At 34.1% G+C, this 19,055-nt stretch overlaps 2 protein-coding genes across 3 annotated transcripts; one reads left to right on the top strand and one right to left on the bottom strand.

Moving 5' to 3' along the window:
- Positions 1–4,398: 4,398 nt before the first annotated feature.
- LOC111016254 (uncharacterized) lies at positions 4,399–10,382 on the top strand. The gene is made up of 7 exons (XM_022291566.2): positions 4,399–5,430; positions 5,529–5,732; positions 6,353–6,420; positions 6,507–8,076; positions 8,188–8,438; positions 8,862–9,051; positions 9,177–10,382. Exons 2-7 carry the CDS (start codon positions 5,582–5,584, stop codon positions 9,791–9,793), a joined length of 2,847 nt encoding a protein of 948 aa, XP_022147258.1. The 5' UTR covers positions 4,399–5,430; positions 5,529–5,581; the 3' UTR covers positions 9,794–10,382.
- A 2,183-nt stretch (positions 10,383–12,565) lies between these two features.
- On the bottom strand, positions 12,566–18,365 carry LOC111016323 (putative DEAD-box ATP-dependent RNA helicase 29). Of its 2 annotated transcripts, none has more exons than XM_022291678.2 (12): positions 18,206–18,365; positions 17,395–17,986; positions 15,857–17,018; positions 15,690–15,747; positions 14,681–14,782; positions 14,419–14,464; positions 13,999–14,078; positions 13,785–13,837; positions 13,520–13,601; positions 13,355–13,411; positions 13,096–13,225; positions 12,566–12,974 (listed from the first exon to the last, which is right to left on the bottom strand). In XM_022291678.2, exons 2-12 carry the CDS (start codon positions 17,771–17,773, stop codon positions 12,763–12,765), a joined length of 2,361 nt encoding a protein of 786 aa, XP_022147370.1. In that variant the 5' UTR covers positions 17,774–17,986; positions 18,206–18,365; the 3' UTR covers positions 12,566–12,762. The 2 variants fall into 2 exon arrangements, with proteins under 2 accessions (XP_022147370.1, XP_022147371.1); XM_022291679.2 differs by having other exon boundaries at positions 17,395–17,989; positions 18,206–18,361.
- Between the last annotated feature and the right edge of the window lie 690 nt (positions 18,366–19,055).

Raw genomic sequence — 19,055 nt, 5'->3', positions numbered from 1 at the left:
AGTTCAAATCATCTAATCATCTCCCTTATTTATTGTTGAATAGAAAAACATATGAATCACTAACTTGAAAATAGTAACATTTTAAAAATGTATGGTCAATTTTTATGTATGCATAAATAAATAAAATTGTTCATCTAAATTTTCTATAATCATCGGTGCATTAATCTTAACCATCATAACTAAACATAAAGTAAAATATGATATAAACTAACTTTAAGTATTGTTAGACTGGTTAGAATATAAAGTAGCTTTCTCAAGATCACGCGTTAAAATCTCCATCCGTCGAATTGGATGAACCTAAGGACAAAAAAAAAAGGATAAAAATAAATAAATATGGTAAGATACTTGTAAAGTAAGATATGGTAAAAAAGGAAGGGAGGTGGAGCCCACCAGGGACCAGGGAGGGCCCACTGAGCTCCACATAGGCCCAACTGCTCCGATTTTTGGGAATTATTTGGTGCGTGCATCTTTACCGTTCATATTCTATAATTCTCTCGTCATTGTTAGATGTACGGTCCCTATAAAATACAAATAACTCAAAATTAATGTGATTTTTTTTAATCATGATTGGACGCTCAACTATAATGTAATCGCCCGCACCAGATTACTTCTCTCCCAACGGAATTTCACCGACACGTTTCTTTGTTTCTCATTTCCCTTTTCACAAATTCTTTTCATATATATATATATTAGATAATGTGTTCAAATTCTAAAATATTCCTTGTTTGAGTGCCCCTTTTAGTTTCATCTATTTTGGTAACTTAATTTTTATTCATTTTAGTTATTGTGATTTTAAAATATTTGTTATGGTTCAGGTATTTGAAGTGACCATTTGGTCTCTATTTGCAAATATTTTAGTACGAATGAAACATTTAATACATTTTCTATGGTTATATTTCAAAAAAATTAGTTAGTGCAATGTCATGTTAAAATTATTATTATAATAAATTAGATACAACTAAAAATGAGGGGACAAAAATTGTCACTTTAAGATATACATAAACCAAGATAAATGTTTCGAAAGTACAGTGACGAAAATGAATAAAAGTTGAAAACATAAACATAAAATAAACGTTTTAAAAGCACGAAAACTCAAATAAACCAAAATCACAAGTACATGTGCCATATTTAAACTTAATAGTATATAGTTATTAGGGAAGATGGTATGAATCTATGACTTGCAAAAAATAATTTGATATCTAACTAGTTAAGTATAAGATCTACTTGTCAATCCAAGCATAGTTGAACGGATTTAGGCACCTATTTCCGATCAAAAGATCGTGATTTTGAATGATCTACTTATTAGAGATATCTTAAATCAACTTCATTTATTTAATATCTACTAGTTAAGTATAAGGTTTACTTACCAACCTGAAGATAGTTGAACCAGTTTAGGTACCTATCTCCAACAAAAAGATAGTGAGTTAAGATATCTTAAATTGACTTCATTTATACTTTTAAAAAAACAAACTTAATTTTACTGGTGTTGATTTGTTTCTGGTGTTTGTTTATTTATTTGAATGAGGTTATTTTTTCCAAAATTGACATTTTAAAACTACACAGGAAATAAAATGAACCAGAGTGAAAGGTTTTTTTTTTCTTGTTTTTTTACCAAAATATTATTTAGAGCTCTATTTAAACTAAGAATTAGTTTGAAGATTAAGGGAACCGTTCTCCTTAAATTAGGGATTTTGTAGCAAAAAGAGTGGGTTTTGAATTCAAACATTACGACTCTCTCAATAATTATGAATGAATAAGGAGAATGGATGTCCTAATCCCAAAATATGCCTTCAATTCAGCCACGCAATCCAATTGCTTCCTCTTCACTAAAGTTTGAAAATTTTAATAATATCAAAAGTAAAATTCCTTTGTTACTTTTCTTCTTTTCTCCCAATCATAACTTTTCTTTTCCAATCAATTATGATGAATTATCACATCACACTCTAAATTTTGGACCAACACAATGTTTTAATAGTATTTATTATATTGGGTTAAATACTGTTTTGTATTTTTCATTATTGTTTATTTTGATTTTTATATTTTAAATTTTATCCATTTTAGTTGATATACTTTCAAAACATTTATTTTGATTTCTATACAATGGTCACGTTGATTCCTATATTTTTTTAAATGATCATTGCTATATAAAGTCTATTTAGCATTTTGTTCATTTATATAAATAAAAAAAAATCCCACCCTACCATTATAAATAATAATAATAATAATATCAATATGAGAGTAATACAATGGGTAAAGACACATATTATCGAGCAGAGTATTTACTTGGAATCTTTATTTGTTATTACTAAAAAAATAACAAATTAAAAAAAAACTCATAATTCTCGGTGAATATATTATATTTAAAGTACATTTCATCAGTTTGACATTTTTTTTTTGCCAGACCAGCACAATGCGCCACCAGATCAGTGCCACGTCATCCTCTGGTCATGCTTTCTATTTTCCATTTTTATTATCTTGCCATATAGTATGCCAATTAATATTATTTATATATACAAATATACTCGAAGAAATTAATTTAATTTATATTAACAAATACCAACAAAAAATAAAAAAAGTGAAAAGTTCTGAAAGGACCCTCTCCTGTCTGAATCAATCACAATTCCCCCTCCCATCCCCCAAATAATAACAAATAATAAGGAAAGAAAAAAAAACTCATTTTACACTATTATAATTTTTAAGTTGTTTAGATATGTATTTACAAAGATTGTATAGTATACTAATTTTTTTTAAAGAACAAAAAATAAAAATTAATTTGTCACATTCATATTTACTATTAAATGCCAATTTTAAATACTAATTTGAGTATGATAATGTCAGTATAACTCAACTATTTAAAATATAAAGTACAATTTTGTGAGATTAGAGGTTTAATTCTCATCCAGATTATTGTTGATGAATTAAAAAAAAATAATAATTTGAATATAATTAAATTGGTATTAATTTAATGATGTTTTTTATTGGTTGAGTGGATTAAGGAGCTTATTATTTTTAAAACATATTCAAAATTTGAGAAAATTATTCCCTTAAAATGATTAGTTCACTTAAAATTTATAAAATCTTATATTACAAATAAGAAAAATGGGATTTAATCCTATGATATTTATGACGAAATATATTTAAATTATACTGAAATCAATATTTTACCTTAAACTAAAATTTAATTTTCAAGTACCCATCAAAGTATATATGACTTATGAGTTAAATTTGATCCCATTAACAATAGTTTAAACATGTTATATTTCATTGCTTAAATTGATGCAAATTTTTTTCCAGATTTTTTTACGAAACAATCAATTTAAAACAACATAGAAAATAGAGAGAATACTCTGAATTAAAAATACACAAACAAAAGAACCAGTCAAGAAAACCCAACTATTATTAAATGATATGCTAAAATTCCATCCACATTAAAAAAATGGATAAAATCTTAAATCGTGGGAGATGATTAAAAAGAAAAAATAAAAGATCCTAATCTCATAAAAATAATACTTAACATCCTAATTACCAAAGAAAAGTCTGACAAGTATTTATTAAAAAAACAAATAATTGTATATTCTTTTCCATACCTCTCCCTCTCAATTGTTAAATAATTACTTACTCGAGTGTCTTATTCTTACCATCATCGTAATAAAGGAGTAATATTTAGATATCGACAGCATTTTAATTTTTTCAAATAAAAAATAGAAATATAAAAAAAGATATATATTTTTATTATGTTCTTTTAAGAGCTAAAGAACTATCAAAATTTTATTTTTATTCTAATACATCAAAATTTTATTTGGATAAGTATTTTTGTGCTACAACTAATAGAGACAAATGTAGAGAAAAATCCGGTGCCACTGAGAAATTTTTAATACATTATTAGCCATAAAAACATTTAAAGAGTATTATTATGATAATTCTCAAAACAATGAGTAAAATCTCAATAAATATTATTTTTATAGATACAATAAACACCATCAAGGATATAATTATGGTTGAGCTAAATTTATGTTATGATATAATTATTGTTGAGTTAAATTTATGTTGACATAGATATTTTTTTAATATTAATAATTCCACGTCATTTTTAACAACGAACCTAAGTAAATATAGGAATCATGTTTTTAAATATTTGTCGATGTCTCGATATTTCTATCCAATTTTTCATAGATTCAATATAGACTCGAGGAGTAAATCGACACTTCCATCACAATATGAAAAATATCAACAAAATATCACTGAAACATACATAATATTAAGATTAATATTAATTTTTTAATAATTTTTTAATTTTAATATCAATCGATATTTCTATGAAATCGAGACATGGAAATTTTTATCACATTTAAAACATATCTATCAATAATCTTGTAAATTGTAAACAAAGCAACTGTAGTGAAACTTGTCAACTGAGATGACGAAGTTATCCATTTGTCCAGAGCTCCACTGCAAAAATGGCTACTCAGAGAGAGAGAAATGGCCATGGCTATGGCGGCGATGGTAGCGAGGTTGATGATGTCTGAAGAACTTGAAGAACGTGCCCAAAAACAGAGGCAGTGGTAGTGGCAGTCGCAGCCCTAAAAAACTTTTCTTCCATACAAAGCTCGCACCGGTGGGCCCTCCCCCAACCGTCACCAAATTCTTCCACTTTCACCCAACACCATCACCATTCTCTCTTTCATCCCACCATTGTCAAAATCTTCCTCCTCTGCTTCTTTCTTTCTTTCCCTACCTTTTTCTCCATGTCTTTAATGGCGGCCGATTTGCGAATTCTTCGTCAAAAGATAAAGGGTCGGTGCTAGGTGAGCATCTGGTCCTCTCTTTGTTTTTTTGGCTGTCAACGGAGATGCCCACATTCTAAAAGTCTTGGTTGTTTTCTGTGCGGGCGGTGGAATTGCTGAAATTGGATATTTTGGACTTTCTGTGAAGAATTTGGTGGGGACTACTAGGGAGAATTTTGCTGAATTTCGATCAATTTCGGTTCGATTTGGAGAGTTGAAGCGTGTTTCGGGAAATTTTTTTCAGGGCTTTGAATCTGTTCAGGCTAGAGATTGATTTGCAAATTGTGGCGTTTTTGAGTTGAGCTGACTGGAAATCGTGAAATTGTACTGAATCGGAAGTTGCTGAATTTGGGTTTTGATGCTTTTGATCAACCTTTTCTTTAGCAAGAAGAATTGATGAACCGTTTGCGATCATGAAATTTTGTTGGAGATGATGGTCCTTTAGATGTCTTTTCTTCGAAGTTAACTACGAATCTCTCAATATTCTAAGATTTTACCGAGTTTTTTAGCACTTTACAGCGCTCTGATTCGATACCTTGCCATCTTAAGAAGCTGGGATTGAATTTTGCTGTGTTTCACCCGATTGATCATCTGGATTCCATGCCAATTCTTCTCTGCACTGGCCTTTTAAGCTTCTGCTCTCGAGGTTAGCTTGTCGGTGAATTTTCCGGGAAAAAAAAAAAAGCCAGAAATTGTGTTTGTAATTGTTTCTAAGTTGTTTTTCTTCTTCATTCTTGTCATCAGATTTCATGCAGCCATACAAGTGAAAGATTTTGGACAGAATTTTTTGGAAGAAAATGGCGAAGAAGTCCAAAAGACTTACGGTGCGTTATGAGAAGGATCAATCGGGCTGTATGTGGGGTTTGATTAGTTTATTCGATTTCCGCCATGGCCGCGCCTCGAGGAAGTTATTAGCAGACAGGAAGCGTCCGAACAGGCAAACTGTTGGTAAGAATGTTATTTTTTATTCAGTTTTTTCATAGATCGGAAGTCCTTTCGTCTCTCTTTGAGTTGAATTTCCTCAACTTTTGACCTGCAAGTTCTTGTTGATCAAATTTCTTTACCTATGGTTCTTTGGAGAATCATCAAATCTAGAGTTCATAATTTCAGTTTTTGGGCAGTTTTAGTTTCTTTTCCCTCTGTTTTTTCCTGCTGCCTAGAATCTTTATATATGCAAAAGTTTCAAATTTCACCCTTGCACTCAAAGAGTTGTTTCAAGCGCCATGAACTCCCTAAAGCTTACGGAGTGATTGCAATTTCCTCAGTGGTTGGATTTAGTTGCAATAATTTCATAAGTTAGAGAATATAATTGCAACAATTCATAGTTAATAGTTTATTGTTTAATGATGATTTAGGGTTTAGGGTTTATGATTTAATTGTTACAATTGATCTTTATAGTTCAGGGATGAGTTCATAAGTTTGGAGTAATTGCTCAAATTGAAAACTCGAATGTGTGATTGTAACAGTCTTTTAATAGTTCATTGTTGGATTTTCGCACTTTTATCTTTCATAAATAATGTCGATGGTATTTTGTTGGAAATGCAGCTGAATCTCCTCTTCTTGTGCAGGTGCTGGAAATTCAAGAAATAAGTTCGAGATTTTGGCTAATTTGGATGAAGATTGTACTTCTACTTTGGCAAGTTTTTCTCCATATACAACAGTTTCTAGCAGAGTGGATGTATGGTTTATATTCTAATTGATTGGATGTTGTGTATATTTCAGGACAGTGAAGAATGCAAGAGACTGGACATTGGAAAGCCTAGTGTGAAGAAACTCATAGAAGAAGAGATGTTCGGCGAGCAGGACATGAAGAGGACCGAGTGTGAACACTCGAGCAACTTAAAGACGACTGATCAGAAGAAAATGAAGAAGTGTCGCAAGAATAGCTGTGATATTGATGCTGATTCCTTTAATGCTGCTGAGTTTTTGAAGGAAAAAAGTGCTAATAATATCCCTGTTGATGTGATGCTGAAGGAAATTTACAGTCAGATCCACCGGAAGAGCACAAGTGAAATGAAGTTTGACCCGGATGATAAAGCAGATATGCAATCAAATGGGTATCTGGCTGATTTAGAGCAAAAAGTATTCGAGGCAATTAAGGAATATTTAGGCCAGAAGTTCAATATTGGGAAAGATTTCACTGAAATTCAGAAAGTTCAACATTCGAGAGAGATCATGGATGCACTTCAGATTCCCCATTCCAATGATGAGCTGTTTCTAGAACTCGCACAAAACCCAAACTCTGTGTTGCTAAAGTACATTAGAAATTTGCACGATAGGGAAGGAACCTATCGAAAGGGAACGATAACTGAGGAATCCAAGTCACACGAGTTCGGTGAAGTTAGGCAGTCTGAGGAGCTTGTTGATTATAAGCAACGTTTATTTTTCAGGAGAAAGGTCAAGCATCGGGGAAGGAACCCATCGAAAGGGAATGATAACTCTGATGCCTCGAGTAAAATTGTCATCCTAAAGCCAGGGCCGAAAGGCTTGGTGAATTCTGAGGCCGAGACCATCCATCCATCAGCCCAAAATTCTACTGCTGATGATAAAAGGAAAGTGCCGAATGAGAGGGTTAGTTCTAACTTTTTTCTTGCTGAAATCAAGAGGAAGTTTAAATATGCTATGGGAAAAGATCACCATGAACTCTCTGCTAATGTTTCTGATAGATTTCATTGTGATCATCACACTATGAGAGAGAGTGAAAAGGGTGTTATCAAGGAAAATGCTGCAAGGAATTCTACTAGTAAGGACCATTTTTTTATTGAAAGAATTTCCAGACCTTCCATCAATGGCAAGCGAGCAGAGAAGGCTGGGAAACTGAAAAACTTGGAAGTAAATCAAGATTTGGGAAATATTTATAACAATAGGAGAAGCCCGTCTAATATTTATGTCGAGGCGAAGAAACATCTTTCTGAGATGCTTAGCAGTGGGGACGAGAGTGTAGATTTTTTAAGGGGACACGTACCTAAGACACTCGGTCGGATTCTCTCTATTCCTGAGTATAGTTTTTCTCCCATTAGTAGTCCTAAAAAGGACTACAAGCACAGCCCAATTACTTCAGAGATGAGATTTTCTGCTGGTATCAGTCTTTTAAATGGTAATAGTAATGAAATTATGCTATCGCCCAAGGGCGTAAATAACGATATTCCAATCAGTCCAGGAAAAGTTCCATTGTGCGTTTCTGATGACACCCCAAGCACCGTGCAGCCTCCAATTGATAGCCATAATATTGTTGATCAAAGTACAAGGGAAGTTGATGTGAGCTCTAGTACTAATGGGATGAATTCTGAAGGTATTATATCTCTAGATAGTCCAGTTCATGGGATTAGTCTAGTCATCAATTGGCCTGTCCAATCTTCTAGTTTTATTTATTAACCTTTCATATTCAATAATAAACTTGCAGGTGATATTGAGATTCTAAAAGTGAACGAAATTGCAGTCCATGAGGAGAGAAGTATTTTGGACACTCCCTCTGATTCAATTGGCTCTTCCCCTCCGAGAGAAGATCAGAACGGTAAAATGCTCGATGCATGTGATGAGAGAAGTGTTTCTGATGTTTCCTCTGACCCGATCGCCTCTTCCCCCATCAGAGAAGATCATAACGATGACACGCCAGATGTGGGCGATGATAAACCTTCCAAAAGCTTGCCTCAAGTAATCTATCTTCTAACTTTTGTGTTTATATCTCTCATTATTTCCCTTACTATAAGTTTATAACATATAACTATAAGGTGAATTAGCTTATGTTATATCCCACGATGATGAAAATCCATCTGAAATATTCAAGTTGTTACAATAAGCCTGCTTCTGGTTTACTAATCTATGATAAATTAACTTCCCATCTGGAAAAAACGTTAAATGGTCAGTTTTTCCAATGTTTGATGCTTATACATGTTCTCAAAGTAGTAGTACTGCTCGAGATCATCTTGTGAAATGTACTTTCCTACAGTACTGAATACCCAATATGTGTTTATGGAAATTTTTCGAGATCATCTTGTGAAATGTACCTTCCTACAGTACTGAATACCCATTATGTGTTTATGGAAATGTTTCGCTTAAACCATTTCTTCTGTTTAGGATTTGAGTGAAGAAAATAGATTGCCACCATCTCCCTCAACATCTCCCTCCAGCTCATCTACACTCGAAAAGGCTGTTGGAGATTTAGAGTGCATTTCTGATGTTCAGGAGCGGCCGAGCCCTGTTTCTGTTCTAGAGCCACTATTTTTAGAGGATAACTTGAGCCCCGTGTGCGCCATGTCTCTGCCTGGTAGACATCTAAGATCAATGATGGAGTTTATTCGTATATTTTATGTTTGATTTTACCTAACTTCGGTAAGTGTTAAGCTTCTTATGATAATACTAACCTTGGCTACTATCTGTTCATTCTCTCAGTGGGGTTACCAGTACAACCAGTGCATATTGAATTTGAAGATCGTGAACATGCAGAAACCGATAAAGCTAGCGTCCCGAAATCGTTTAAGGAAGATAAGGAAGTCATTTTTGACTATGTAAAGGCAGTGTTATTAGCGTCAGGCCTTACCTGGAACCAAATCTGTGTAAAGTGGCTTTCTTCAGAACAGCTTCTTGACTTGTTACTAATTGACGAAGTAGAGCTTTTTCCAAACCAGCTATGCTCCGACCATAAGCTCCTCTTCGACTGTATTAACGAAGTACTCGCAGACGTGTGCCAAAGCTATCCTCCATGGTTCTCATTTGTAAAGCCTAATTTACGGTCCGAATATCTTGTCGAGATTTGTGAAGGAGTATATTGGCTTCTTCTTCCATTGCCACAGCCTCTTACATTGGACCACCTTGTTACAAAGGACATGAGCAGAAGCAGAGCATGGATGCACCTTCATTCTGATGCTGAAACTATTGGTACTGAGACGTGTGAAGCCATATTTGACGATTTGGTGGATGATACAATATTAAGCTGCGTCTTACACGATAGTTCAGAATCCGATGACGGATCTCACTCGGAGAATGGAGATGTGAGGGATAACTTGTAAAGAATTAGAGTCAGTCTGCATCTGGTGATCGTAATAATCAACTAGGGAGGGCCCCTTCTTTACGAACTATAATACGACTGAGCTTTTGTTCTAACTTGGTCTCCTGCGATCTGTGTAGATATCATCAACCACAATCTTAATAGTTCCATAACCATGGCTTTTTCTAGCCTTCCCTGGTTGTTTTGTCGTCAAACTAATGCCTTCGACGGAGAAGGTTCAAGAGTTCGTTCGTCCGCAGAAACAGTCTGGTTTTTTCCAGATATCATCTTTGGGATCAGGTGCGAGGTTCACCTAGCTGTGTCGTTGGAGGTGGCAGCCTCCTTTGTAGATCTTGTAGAGTTTTGTGTGTTATATTAGTCGAGGATATATCAATATCGATATGGCGTGGTTTGATTCATTGATTTTTTTTTTTTCTGTTCTGGTCACTTGTTAGTGTCTCGTGCGCTTTGTCGCCATATTTGCAAAGCTTTTATGACAATGACTGAGAATTTGCTTGTTTTTCGTATAAAGATGTAATAAAGGGCGTTCCCTATTGACATTTTCACGCACTGAAGAAGAAGTTTTATGCATTAGCTTTTCCTTTGCTAAAGTTTGTGCCTTTCCCCTTTTCTTATTCTGTGTATTTTCTTTATTCTTTGATCCAAACTACAAAATCCAAAACTCTGATCCTAAGGAATAGTTGGATTTGTTCGGTTTCGGTTTCGGTTAGTTTGATGGACGATTTTCTTCAGTTGATAATCATTATTCTTTACCGTGTTTGGTTGGTGTTAATTTTGGTTTTTTACGTGCAACCCCAATAAATAGTTAGATTGGTTTAGTTGAAATAGATTTTGTCGGTTTCAATTGGTTCAATAGTCGAGTTTCGTTGATTTTTTAAAATTTGTAATTAAGTAACTTGTAAGTGTTAAAAGTTAATACCTAACTTGTGTACTATAAATTTGTAGCATTCAAAAACTGATGAGACGAGCAATGCAATTTTGTTATCAGTTTGTGTATTTAATTGATGTTGGTATTCACACTATATGAAAATTATGATTTATCATCCATTATTGTAATTTTGTTCATAACTGATTTTTTCTTCTATTTATATTTTAATTATATTATGCAGTTGTGTATAGAAATTTCTTATTGAAGTCTCTTTATACACAACCACGTCAAGTTGTTTAATCTAATCAACATATCATTTTTTTAAGGGTAATCAACATATCTTATTTGGACATATACAACTAACATACCTTTAAATATGGTCGAATAATTGATTTATTATCAATGTAGTTTTGCAAAAATAACGAACAATATTAATGAACACATAATTACGTTTGGCTCACACGGTCACGTTTTATATTTAAATTATGATTATTAGATATAACTGACGATAGAACTCATTTACAAGTTTGAATTTAAAAATAATTTTTAAAACAAAAAAGTTTATCTTTGAGAAAATAAAAGAAACAACTCTAAAAAAATTTATAGTTTAAATATATATATATTTATAATTTTTTTTTCGGTTGTTACAAACACTCCACCTAAAAAGAAATTTCGTCCTCGAAATTTACATAAAAGAATAATTTAGCATATCTATCTATCGTATCCTTTTCAGTTTCCTATATATTGCAATGAGAAAAGAATATGAGATCAAGGCAGATAAAAGAAAAAAAAAAGTAAAAAATCTAACCAGAAAAACAACCCCCACAAAACCAAGAACAAGACAAAAAATACAAACAAAACACACACTTGAAAAGAAAAAAATAACCCAATTGTGAAAATAACTTTGGAGCTGATTCCATCAAAGTTCGGCCTTCAAAATTACCACCATCTCGCCAATTGAAGCACAATCATAAGCATCACTCTGAACAAAGATATAGTATAATCAAAACCGGAAAATAGATATCTCATAGATTATAGATTATGGAATTACATGCTCTTCAAATAAATATATCTTTTATATACGAGTGCGTTTTCTTTACCAGAAAAGCCATCGGAAACTAATGTTAGGTTAATTATTGCTCAAATAAAGTATAGATTGAAAAATTACTATTACCCAAAAATGGTAGTCAAATCGAAGCGAACATAACTCAACGGTAATCGACATATGTCTCCAACAAAAAGGTTGTGAATTCGATCCCCACCCCCACATGTTGTATTAGGAAAAAGAAAACGAGTAGTCAAGTCGTATTTATTTCATACAAATTTCTCATAAATCTAATTAGACGTCGTATTAAAGTTATTTTAAATAATTCCACAAAAAAAAATTAAAATAATAATAATGCCACATAAACAGTACAATTTAATAACTATCGTTTTCACAATTTTATCTTCAAACAGCCTTACTATTTTACCCTATAAAGAAACTTGGGCTTACCAAATGTTCTTATTTCCAAGACACCGACCAGACGAAACACAATTTTAGATTAGATTATTGTAAAATAAATAAGAATAAAAAATGAATAAATAAATGTCAAAGATTCATTCTTGTAATTGTAGCCCACAATCCCAGCCCCGATGTTACTTGGATTTTTCTTTTTTTAAAATAACGTTTATTTCCAAACTATTAAACATATAATGTATTGATGAAAACTTATTTAAAAAATAATGCTTTTGAACTTTTCAAATTACTCGACTCTGAATGATATTTATGTGAGTTAGCTGAACAAATTTCAAGCGACATGTTAACTCAGTACTCATCAGAAACGATATGCGAATATAGGAGAAAAAGGGTAAAATATCACAAGGAAGCATTGAACACAAATAATTATAAGATACATCAAATGGTGGTATAGGAACTACTGAAACTTTACTTTGTATTAGCTCGTACAAAGACAATACAATCAATGTTTGAAGTGGTTCCTGAAATTAGGAAAAATGCAGTCAAAACTTGGGAGTCTCCTAAAAAGGAAGTGAAGCCAAAATCTTCCCTCTTAAGAGACCCCCAAAATAGTGAAAGTGAAGTAAAATAAAGCTCTACCTTCCTACTTTGCCTTTCCCCTCTTTCCTTTTTTACCAGACTTTTTACCCCTTGATGGTCTGTTCTTCATGTGCTGAATTCTATTTTCCTTCTTCTGTCGTTCCTTCCGAATTTGGTCGAGGTTTTTAACTTCCGGACGCACATGAGCATTAGGCACTGAATGCTTATTCTTGCCTGGCCCAAACTTTCTTTTATTTCCCGAAAATCGTTGATTTCCTGCAACCAGATTTGATAGCCTTTCACATATGTTGGAAATTGGAATACTAAAATAGTAAAACTAAGTGAAAGAAAAGTCGAGATCAACTCATGATGGCGGATGAAGGAACAAGTGTATTACCAGCAGTGTTTATGGCTTCACCATTTCGTTCTGTTCCTTTTAGAGAGATCTTATTGTGTGATCGTTCTTTCCATTTCTTGTATATGCCGGTCTTGTTAGCTTTTACTTTTGCACCGCTTTCTGTCTTTACCTGTTTATTTTATAGAAGAAAATAGCTTCTCATAAAGATATTCCTAAGCCCTAGAAATAGAGATAGAATCAATGCTGAGAGAATTTTTTAAACATTAACACCAAAATGGTAAATGGATCAACAACGTACCTTTCCACTGGCTGTGACCCGATCGCCATTGTTTAACTTCACATATTTCTTACCCCGCTGTCACCAAAAAGTAGTAAGATGTTATATTGATTAGATTTTAGATGAGAATAATAATATCTACATTTACTCATGCTACGTTTACCCGTGTTTGGTAATGGTACCTACCTTATCCCAATGGTATACGGATTTCTGTTTCTGCATGCCAGAACTATCATCTGCGACTAGATCTAGAACAGCAGTATCCAACCTAAAAGAGATGCACTTATAATTGTTATCAAATAAGAAAAATGCTGGAAGATATAAGATACAGAAACCCAACCCCTTCCCTTCCCCTCCCCCTTCAATGAAATATTTGTAATATTACTGGCTAAGAAAATTAGTAGGTTCAATCATAAATTAGAACAGTTAACAAAGTTGTATAATGAAGTACCTGTTAGACCCAAAACCTTGATCAGCTTTTACAGTTAGTCCTGCTTCGGTATGCTGTGAGTCAAACCAAAACAAGAGTCAGCAAGATTAATATATTTATATTTTTGCAATATCATAAGAAAGTATCATAATGGAACTTTAGAAAGAAGGGGAAAAAAGAAAAGAGAAAAAGGCAAGCAGAAACATCAAAGGTAAGTAAATGGCAAAAGACCTACATGATTTGTTGGTACTGAACTTATGTAAAACTCCTCATCCTTGAAACTTGCCGTCTTTCTTCTCTTTAATCCTCGAGGTCCTAAAACCCCAAAAGATATCCAATCCATTATATAAGCACGAGGGAAAATCTTGAAAAGCTAATGGGAGAACACTAAGAAAATTTATTACTATGCTCCGGAGTTGAGAATTAATTTGACAAAATTGGTTCTGGATGCTGCTACTAACTTTCCATCAAGAACATGATCAGGACTTGACTCATATATGCACTCTTTTGATCAAAGCTAGACATTTTCTTTAAAAAATTTCAATAGATTTGGGTAGCATTCCATGCTCACATATGTACTCTTTAGATGGAATGACATCAGTCTCTCTTCCAGTTTCGGTAAGGAGGGGGGGATGGGAAAGAGAGAATGCCATACCTTTCTTCTCCTTATCCTTTGGAGAAATGTTTTCCAATGGGAGTTCCTGAAAATATCGAATACAATTTAGCAAGATATACTTTGAAAAAGCAAACTGCAAACTTAAAGATCATAATTTCAAATTATTAATCATTATCGGGCAGATCTTCGCAAGGAACCTCAGGCCTCTGTGGTCAAAAGCTCAACAGTGAGCTTTTGCCTTTCACTATAAACATTGAACATTAGGAAAAAGAAACCCAAATAATCCAAAGGAGACGACCACCTCCTCCACATGCTTAGCAGAGCGTTGCTGATGAACTAAGTTAATGACCTCCTCATGAATAGCTCTCTTTCTCTTCATCACATCAGCCCATTGGCTAGGACCCTGCAACAGTGCCGTTGTTGAAGAAATCATTTGACATCAACGAGGAAAGGAAAAAAAAATCTTAAAAATTTATTATGCAAAATGGAATTACAAAAGACAAAATTATAAACAATCTTATTTCAAAAGTAAAATAGTGAGTTTTATCAACTTAACAAAATTCAAGTTTGTTTAGTTTGACCGAAACTAATTTCAGGAGGATCACAAAATAAATGAACTCATATCAATTCAACTTATCTGAACCAGATCAACCCAAACAAGTAGTCGAAATTGAGTTGATCACATTTCCAAGTCATCACATATTTTTAACACCTCTAGAGTTCATCCCACCAAATCCATTGTGGTCAGAGGTTGAATATGACATTTTGAAATCTTCGTGTGGGCAGTTTTTTTGTTGTAATGTGTGAAATATAAATTCAAAGGTGATGAACAATACTACGAGGAACATAAAAGATCATTCGGAAACTGTAACATTTGTTTCTTCTACCTGGAGCAATTCTCTAAACATTTTTGTAATTATACTACTATCCATCGTCCGGGTCAATAGGAGATTCTTTTTAGAACACAATGACACAATTGTATCACCTATAGAATATATCATGTTCAAGTAGCATCGTAATAGGAGATTCTTTCTTGTAACTTATTTGGCCTTGTTTCAAGGTTTTTCTTCCTCTTATTTATATTTCATTCATCCATAGAAATTATTTCACATAAACAGTATTTAACACTGTCAACCTGAGATTTTCATTTTTTCTTCATCAACACAACAGGAATGATGTTAGTTCATAGAAATGCTACCTACGTATGTATAATAATAATAAATAAAGCTTATTAATTCATCAACAGATGGTTATAAAATTATTTCACCAACAGCCACAAGCTAGAAAAGTCACAAAACCCATATACAAACCTGATGATGCCTTAACTTAGCAGCTTCTCCTTCAGCTTCAAGTATAGTCTGCTTGGGTCTGATGAAATAAAAAATTGTTAGAAGCACGATTTACCAGGCCAAGACTAACTTTTCTAGATTTCTTAAAACCTACAACTGAAAAAGGAAAACAAGCTATTTGCATTGACCTGAATGTTTTTAAACGCTCTGAGAAGGCCAATGCCATTAGTTCACCACCTTCCAATACATTTTTGAAGATTGGATGCAACCCTTCTCGAGGTAAGTCCTTTGCCCTTCTGATAGACTCTTTTGAAGGTAGAGGTTTTGTCTTTGAATACAAGCGAAAGGCATTCGAACTGGTTTTCTGCAGAGAAATCAATTCTGCTGAAGAATCAATAGTTTCTCTAATTCTATCAGAAGCAAGATCAATAACTGTCTGTGGGAGACGTCCATATACAGTTTCTCCACTTGCAATTGCATTCTCTATTTTAGAGATCACTCCCTCCTTATCAAGTAAAACCTCATCTTCCGTAGGTGCAGCTCTTATAGGTTTTGAGAGAAAAAGATGAAGATCTAAAAGGTTAGGGAGATCTTCAGAAGTTACAAATGAAAATGCTGTACCAGTTCGACCAGCCCTAGCAGCTCGTCCAACACGATGTACAAAGATTTTAGGTTTTGGAGGGAAGTCCCAATTGATAACATTATCAAGCAATGGGATGTCAATGCCCCTAGCTGCCACATCAGTCACTATTAAGAACATTGTTTTTCTAGCTCTAAATCTTGATATATGAATCTTACGAGCATCTTGGTCCATGTCACCATAGCATACAGACGGCTCAATACCTTCCTCTCTGAACAAAACATTTAAAAACTCCACATGATGCTTAGTGGATACAAAAATCAAACTTTGTTGATCAGCACTAATGTGCTCTCTGATTAAATACAACAATGCTGCATTTTTCTCTTCTTGACGCAAAGTAAAGAAAACAAGCTTTAAGTCAGGGCTAATCTTAGTTTCCAAATCAAGGCGCACAAGCTGGGGATCACGAAGACCAGCCTTTGCAAACTCTGCAAGAACACTTGGTAAGGTTGCACTGAAAAGCAAGGTTTGACGATTTTCACTCAGTTGTGCAAGGATTTTATGCAACTGCTCGGCAAAACCCATGCCAAAGAGACAATCAGCTTCATCAAAAACTACATATTCCACCGTGCGCAAGGACATGTCATCAACCTCAGACAAATGGTGCATTAGCCTTCCAGGAGTGGCAATTATGATATCAGGACTTTGAGCCAATTCTTCAAACTGTGTTTCCATACTATCACCGCCTACCAATAAACTAATTCGAAGATCTGCAGCAAATAATAGATGATAAATAAATATGATCATTTCAGTGATACATTGCATAATTTTATCGCCAATTGAAAGACATTAACAACATAGCTACTCTTCAAGCTTTCCATTACATGTCATTGCAGGCACATCATCTACTAAAACAAAATTAATTCCAAAATCTAGCAGGTTCAAATTAAGTATTTTCCTATGAGTTTGACATTTTGACAGTTTTATGTGTTTCAATCGTTGCTAACAACTCGAACCAATATGACTAAACAATAACAGAAAACGTTTAGGAACCTGTGAAGTGAACTGTGTTCCAATCATATGGCAGGCATTGAAATCCTAAAAAATCTCATAAATCAGAACTCTAATTAAGAGAATTAAACTGACCCGTGAATTTCCCAAGTTCCTTGGTGAACTTGAGAGTCTGAAGCGCCAAGTCCCTGGTAGGAGACAAAATGAGAGCCCTAACACCACCCTGAGGATCGTGCTGTTTTAGCCGCTCCAACATAGGCACCAGAAAGGCAGCAGTTTTACCCGACCCCGTCCGTGCCATGGCCACCACATCCGCGCCGGAAAGTATGAGCGGCATGGTTTTCCTCTGAATTGGGGTGGGCACTCTATAGCCCTTGCGCTTGATTCCTCTGAAGACATTGGGACTGAGGCCTAAAGACTCGAAGCCTCCAGACTTGGCCTTCTTCTGCTGCTTCTCTCTACGCTTCAGCTCCGCTTTGGAACTGACATGAAAGGGCTCGTCCTGCTTCCCCATAGGATCCCTTGAGCTTGCAGTGGATCTTCTTCCTAACTTCGCAGAAGCGAAATATGTAACTACGGCTAGGGGTTTTCACTGGTCGGGTCGGGTTGGGTTAGGGGCATTTTTTTTGTACCAACCCGAATTTTCGCGTTTGCTTGTGTTCTTTGAAAGAAGAATCCAAATTGGCACCTCTCCTTGACGAATAAAAGATGTGCCTTTAACATCTATCTGCTACACACACACACACACACACACAAAATAAATAAATAAATAATCCAGGAATTATGAATTGATTCTCTTTTCTATTTGAACTTTGTCTAACTATAAAGATTAAAACAGCACAACGAATGTGAATTTTGGCAAGTGTTTGTTTATTGGCCTTATTTTCCTCCTGGACTATGAAGGACTGTAGATATATAAAGCAAAGGAAGGAACCGAAGTGCTGACCTGAAGGCTGAAGCTGCGACGGCGGGCGGCGACGGAAGCTGCGAAGGCCCGCGTCCACGGGAGCTTAAGTGAGAGAAAAACTGGAGAGAAAGGCTTGAGAGAAAACCTAACCTACCATCAACGGTTAGGATTAAAACTCTTGAAGATTAAAAATTATTATATATTTATAATTTAAATATATATATGTGTGTGTATATATATATCTTTCGGTCGGGTCGGGTCGGGTGAACCCATGTTTTTTAAGATCGAACACGAGATCCGATCTGACTTGGTCGAGTTGGAAATTTCGCAATCTACCCAATTCGAAGATTAATTGAGGGGGGTTTTCCTTTTCCTTTATATAAGAAATTTTGGAGGGTGAAATATGTACGATCTATTCTTTCCTTAAACCAACAGCGAACCAATTTTTCTTATTTGACAGCCCTTCTTTTATTTATTTATTGATAATAAATAAGTAACTCGAGCTTGAGCCTCCATCATAATAAAGTGTAACAACTAAAGTTTTTTAGTGGATAATATACAATAACATTATAGCTGTATATACATAGCATTAATGGCAAGGTATAATTGTAATTCTTTCTTTCCAATTTACAATTAAATGTTTTTTCAAATCTTATATTTACTAATCTCACGGACAACCGATCTTACAACATTAATTCCTAAGGTAGGTGGTCATCATAGGTTTGAACTCATTCCTTCTTAGTTAACTCTAACCTCTTTGGATCAATGAGTCACTAATGATGGTTTAGTTTGGAAAATCAATTATAGTTAAGTCACTTTTTTTTTAAATCACTATTTTCATTATCATTCCCAAACACGTAATAGTGACGAGAATATCTGTTTCGAGATC

The sequence above is a fragment of the Momordica charantia genome (assembly GCF_013281855.1).
Source record: "Momordica charantia cultivar OHB3-1 chromosome 5 unlocalized genomic scaffold, Mcharantia_2.0 BLBB01000005.1, whole genome shotgun sequence".
In the NCBI taxonomy this organism is placed as follows: Eukaryota; Viridiplantae; Streptophyta; class Magnoliopsida; order Cucurbitales; family Cucurbitaceae; genus Momordica; species Momordica charantia.
Note: the sequence above shows the minus strand (reverse complement) of the source record. Positions and strands in the feature narration are given on the sequence as shown.